Source organism: Cololabis saira, unplaced genomic scaffold (assembly GCF_033807715.1).
Source record: "Cololabis saira isolate AMF1-May2022 unplaced genomic scaffold, fColSai1.1 scf112, whole genome shotgun sequence".
NCBI classification, from domain to species: domain Eukaryota; kingdom Metazoa; phylum Chordata; class Actinopteri; order Beloniformes; family Belonidae; genus Cololabis; species Cololabis saira.
In genome coordinates this window covers 68,905-74,904 of record NW_026906276.1, presented here as the reverse complement: position 1 = coordinate 74,904, position 6,000 = coordinate 68,905, and the positions used below count along the sequence as shown (strand labels likewise).

Sequence of the window (6,000 nt, the reverse complement as noted above, 5' to 3'; positions counted from 1 at the left end):
ATCATCATTCATAGAAGGACAGAGTTCCAGCAGGAACGTCCACGTAAACTGCTGCTCTGCCAGAGTCTGGACATGGAGATGAGGAGGTGGTGGATGTTCCTCTTTTATTGTGAAGGAGCCGGTACCGACCACCTGGAGAACAGTCCAGCCTCCAGGAATGATCTGATACATATGATGACTGATACATAAACCTCTCCGCTCCACTGGACCTCCCAGTAGCAGCGACCCGTCAGAACTTCTCCACACAGCAGCTGCTCCCAGAGATCAGACCTGTCTGGATGGTCCAGCAGCAGCAGCAGCAGCATCAGGCTCCACCACCCTGACAGGAGGAGGAGGACGGGGGTCAGACCGGCTCAGTCTCTGTCAGGGGGGGGGATGGTGGGGGGTGGGGGGGTGGTGTCTAGAGGCCCCGGGGAGTGCCCGCTGGGGCCTCTAGACACCTGTTTAGAGGCCCAGCCACCCTCCCCCCCCGACGGGAGGAGGGGGGGGGGGTGGTGTTTAGAGGCCCCGGGAGTGCCCGCTGGGCACTCCCGGGGCCTCTAAACACCACCCCCCCCCCTCCCCCCCTCCTGACGGGAGGAGGGGGGGAGGAGGAAGATGTTCCTCTTTTATTGTGAAGGAGCCGGTACCGACCACCTGGAGAACAGTCCAGACTCCAGGAATGATCGTTTCCTCCAAACCTACAGTCATCAGAGCCTCCTTTCCTGCTGATTCTTCTGTAACTCACTGATACAGAAACACGTCCGCTCCACTGGACCTCCCAGTGACAGCGACCCGTCAGAACTTCTCTACACAGCAGCTGATCACAGAGATCAAACCTGTGTGGATGATCAGGATACGACTGATCCTCCCCCACCAACATCATCTTCCTGTTGTCATCAGACAGTTTGATCTTGTTGTGGACTGTGTTTGTGTCGACGGTGAGTCGACAGGAATCTGATGGAGAGAACAAACAAGCAGCTGCAGTTATTATTGATCAGTTATTGATCACTGATGGACTCATGAAGGAGTGAAGACGGTTGAATAAAAACACACTTACACTTCCTCAGACCTGGTGTCAGCCATCGTTGTCCAGCAGGCTCCACCCTGGAAGGAGGAGGAGGGTCAATTCAATTCAATTCAATTCAATTCAATTCAATTCAATTCAATTCAATTCAATTCAATTCAATTCAATTCAATTCAATTCAATTCAATTCAACTTTATTTCTATAGCGTCTAATACAACAGATGTTTGTCTCTAGACGCTTTTCAGAGATCCAGAACATGAACATGAACATAAACATAAACCCCTGAGCAATGATTACATAAACAGACCGGCTCAGTCTCTCTCAGAGGAAGCAGAGATGTCACAGCTTTTTCTCAACATTTACACTTCTTTCTCGAAATTTCAACTTTTTTCTCGAAATTGTACTTCGACATTCATTTTGACATTTCAACATTTTTCTCTACATTTCCACTTTTTCCTCAAAGTGCATAATGAAAAGAAAATCTTCCTCCTCTAAAATATTATTTCTATTTTTCTCCTGTCTAGCCCTGATACTCTCCCGTATTGTGGTCATGTGACGATAACGATAATTAAATATACAATGTAATATTGTACAGGAATAAAAACCGGACTAAAATGTAGACTACAAAATAAAAGCTCTGCTAAAATGTGTCTTCATTTTCGTTGTCCAAAACGAGACCAGGGCTGAAACGATTCCTGGAATAATTTGAGTAATTGGATTAGAAGACATGACACAATATGAAACTTGTATGATTTGGGGACCTATAAGCAGTGGCGGAGCCAGAATGTAGCTAATGGGTGGGCCTGCAAAAATTTGGGTGGGCCTGATTTTTTATAAGTTCAGATGTGCGTACAAATAATATTTTGTAAAAAAATCTGGGAAGTTCGTTTTTATATTTTTTTATTTTAAATTCTAAATGTTAAGAAAATAGTTACACAGTTATACTTTTAAGGCAGACACAATGGTAACTGATCATGAATTGTCAATGGTTGAATTGAATTGGCCGAGGGGGGGGTGCAGTTCTGTGTTCCTGCCACGGCACGGCGACATTCTTTCCCTCGCCCCTTCCTGTTGGCGCCGCCACGCCCCTTCCTGTTCCCGCCGAGAGTTTGTCACGCCACTTCCTGTTCCCGCCGAGAGTTTGTCACGCCCCTTCCTGCTGGCGTCCATCTTTCACACGTTGCAGCCTCCCCGTCAGGTGGACGCCTCATCTCCTCCGATCCTCCAGGTAAGGATGAAAATGGTGTTTTAAACCGAGTTGTATCGGTTGCTGGTGACGCGGAGCAGCTCCTGAGCTCTGTATTGTTGAATTCCGACCTTTCTAGAGCGGCGGGACGTCGACCGACGGGATGCTCGGCATGGTGGGGAGCCTGGGGCCGCACCTGCTCCGGGGGAAGGATCCGAGCTGCACGTGGGTGAGTGAGAACGCTCTTTAGCCTCTTATAAAGGCATGTATTATTAGATTATGTCCGTGCTCGTCGGCTAGACGGCCTCGGAAAAGGCTCTAATGCTGTGTGGCCCGTGTTGCCATGCTGCTTAGCTGCTTAGCTCCGGGCTTAGCCACTTAGCTGCTAATTGCTTAAAACATGCTTAAACCTGCTTAAAACATGCTTAAACCTGCTTAAAACATGCTTAAAACATGCTTAAAACATGCTTAAAACATGCTTAAAACATGCTTAAAACATGCTTAAACCTGCTTAAAACATGCTTAAACCTGCTTAAACCTGCATGCCTCTTAGTTACTTTGAACCGAAATTAAAGGGGGCCCTTTGTCATTTTTGTCAAATTATCTTTGCATTTGTGTGACTGATAAATGTCATTGTGCCGTTGTTTTGGCCGAGGGACGGCGACATTCTTTCCCTCGCCCCTTCCTGTTCCCGCCGAGAGTTTGTCACGCCACTTCCTGTTCCCGCCGAGAGTTTGTCACGCCCCTTCGTGCTGGCGTCCATCTTTCACACGTTGCAGCCTCCCCGTCAGGTCGACGTCTTCATCTCCTCCCATCCTCCAGGTAAGGATGAAAATGGTGTTTTAAACCGAGTTGTATCGGTTGCTGGTGACGCGGAGCAGCTCCTGAGCTCTGTATTGTTGAATTCCGACCTTTCTAGAGCGGCGGGACGTCGACCGACGGGATGCTCGGCATGGTGGGGAGCCTGGGGCCGCACCTGCTCCGGGTGAAAGATCCGGGCTGCACGTGGGTGAGTGAAAACGCTCTTTAGCCTCTTATAAAGGCATGTATTATTAGATTATGTCCGTGCTCGTCGGCTAGACGGCCTCGGAAAAGGCTCTAATGCTGTGTGGCCCGTGTTGCCATGCTGCTTAGCTTCTTAGCTGCTTAGCTCGGGGCTTAGCCACTTAGCTGCTAATTGCTTAAAACATGCTTAAAACATGCTTAAAACATGCTTAAACCTGCTTAAAACATGCTTAAAACATGCTTAAACCTGCATGCCTCTTAGTTACTTTGAACCGAAATTAAAGGGGGCCCTTTGTCATTTTTGTCAAATTATCTTTGCATTTGTGTGACTGATAAATGTCATTGTGCCGTTGTTTTGGCCGAGGGACGGTGACATTCTTTCCCTCGCCCCTTCCTGTTCCCGCCGAGAGTTTGTCACGCCCCTTCGTGCTGGCGTCCATCTTTCACACGCTGCAGCCTCCCCGTCAGGTGGACGTCTTCATCTCCTCCCATCCTCCAGGTAAGGATGAAAATGGTGTTTTAAACCGAGTTGTATCGGTTGCTGGTGACGCGGAGCAGCTCCTGAGCTCTGTATTGTTGAATTCCGACCTTTCTAGAGCGGCGAGACGTCGACCCACACACACACACACACACACACACACACACACACAGACACAGACACATTCTCAGACACAGACACATTCTCAGACACAGACACATTCTCACACACAGACACATTCTCACACACACACACAGACACATTCTCACACACACACAGACACATTCTCACACACACACACACACAGACACATTCTCACACACACACACATTTTCACTCTCACACACACACATAGACACACACACACACACACACATTCTCACTCACACACATAGACACACACACACACACACATTCTCACTCACACACATAGACACACACACACACACACACATACACACACATAGACACACACACACATTCTCACTCACACACAGACACACACAGAGAGAGACACACACACACATTCTCACTCACACACATAGACACACACACATTCTCACTCACACACATACACACACATTCTCACTCACACACAGAGACACACACACACACACACAGACACACACACATTCTCACTCACACACATAGACACACACACACATAGACACACACACACACACATAGACACGGACACACACACAGTACTTTCAATGTATTTATTCAAACAGGCTGTGAATGTAACACCAACATTGTATATTTCCACAGGTGAACGGAGATGAAGATGGTGGTGATGAAGACGACGATGACCACGTGGTGAACTGTGAAGACGCAGATCAATAAACCAGCCGTAGACCGCTAGTAAGTGTTAGTTAACCTGTAGTTATCATGTAAATATGATCTCTGTCTTCCTCTCGTGGTGAAAACATGAATTATTCTATGTTCCCACAGGTGAACCTTCGGCGGCCTCCACCCCCCTCCCCCTCTGGTCGTCCTGCTGCTGACGCTGACGACGTCCCCGGCCGGCCCCCCACCTGACGGTCCTGAAGGAGGGATGACGGCGAATCGTGGGCGTGGATTTCTTCAGCTGCTCCGGCCTCCCTGCACAAATAAATGAATTAATCCATTCACACCCACTGCAAAACATCTTTACCAGTAGTCTGATTTCTAGCTTAAAATGTCTCATTTTTAGTCCAGAAACCCTTTAAACAAGACTCACTACCAGAAAAACGACTTATTTGACAATTGCCACTTGTTTCAAGTGGATTCTCACTTGAAACAAGTAGGAAAAATCTGCCAAGGGAACAAGATAAATCTTGTTCCACTGGCAGATTTTTCCTACCTATTTCCAGTGAAAATCTACTTTGAAACGGGAGGAAATTGTTGTTTTTTCCAGTGATGAGTCTTGTTTAAAGTGTTAGTGTTAGGTAGCTGCGTGGTAAGTGTTGGTTAGCCAGGAAAGTAACTGATTGGACAATTTTCACCTGTTTCACGTGGATTTTCACTTGAAACAAGTAGGAACATCTGCCAGTGGAACAAGATAAATGTTCTCATTACAAGCAAAAAAGTCTTGTTCCACTGGCAGGTTTTTCTACTTGTATTAAGTGGATTCTCACTTAAAATGAGTAGGACAATCTGCATGTGGAACAAGATTTATCTTGTTCCACATGCAGATTGTCCTACTTATTTGAAGTGGAAATTAACTTTGAAACAGGTGAAAATTGTAATTTTTTTCAAGTAATGAGTCTTGTTTCAAGTGTTGGCCTCTAGTGGTTAGCCGCTACTTAGCGGCTAACTAGCTGCTGGTTAGCCGCTACTTAGCGACTAACTAGAAGCTAGTTAGCCGCTACTTAGTGACTAACTAGAAGCTAGTTAGCCGCTACTTAGTGACTAACTAGAAGCTAGTTAGCCGCTACTTAGCGACTAACAAGCACCAACTAGCAGCTAACACTTTAAACAAGACTCGTTACCAGGAAAATAACTTATTTGACACAATTTCCACCCGTTTCAAGTGGATTTTAACTTGAAATTAGTAGGAAAACCTGATTTTTCTACTTGTTTCAAGTGGAAATCTACTTTGAAACAGGTGAAAATTGTAGTTTTTTCCAGTAAAGAGTCTTGTTTCAAGTGTTAGCCTCTAGTGGTTAGCGGCTAACTAGCTGCTGGTTAGCCGCTACTTAGCGACTAACTAGCAGCTAGTTAGCCGCTACTTAGTGACTAACAAGCACCAACTAGCAGCTAACACTTTTAACAAGACTCATTACCAGGAAAATAACTTATTTGACACAATTTCCACCCGTTTCAAGTGGATTTTAACTTGAAAT

The 6,000-nt window shown here is 46.3% G+C and overlaps 1 protein-coding gene across 1 annotated transcript; it reads right to left on the bottom strand.

The window, feature by feature from the left end:
• Nucleotides 1–264: 264 nt before the first annotated feature.
• Nucleotides 265–4,914, bottom strand: LOC133438626 (stonustoxin subunit alpha-like). The gene is made up of 4 exons (XM_061717402.1): nucleotides 4,711–4,914; nucleotides 1,040–1,086; nucleotides 630–936; nucleotides 265–319 (listed from the first exon to the last, which is right to left on the bottom strand). Exons 1-4 carry the CDS (start codon nucleotides 4,860–4,862, stop codon nucleotides 265–267), a joined length of 561 nt encoding a protein of 186 aa, XP_061573386.1. The 5' UTR covers nucleotides 4,863–4,914.
• Between the last annotated feature and the right edge of the window lie 1,086 nt (nucleotides 4,915–6,000).

Bases quoted from the DNA above. Each gene is read 5' to 3' on its own strand.
- LOC133438626 (XM_061717402.1), bottom strand. From the start codon at position 4,862: ATGAGACATTTTAAGCTAGAAATCAGACTACTGGTAAAGATGTTTTGC. The intron at 1,087-4,710 runs GTGGGGGGCCGG...TCCTCCTTCCAG, and splicing joins CCCTCCTTCAGGACCGTCAG to GGTGGAGCCTGCTGGACAAC. The intron at 320-629 runs GTACCGGCTCCT...TCCTCCTGTCAG, and splicing joins GACTGTTCTCCAGGTGGTCG to GGTGGTGGAGCCTGATGCTG.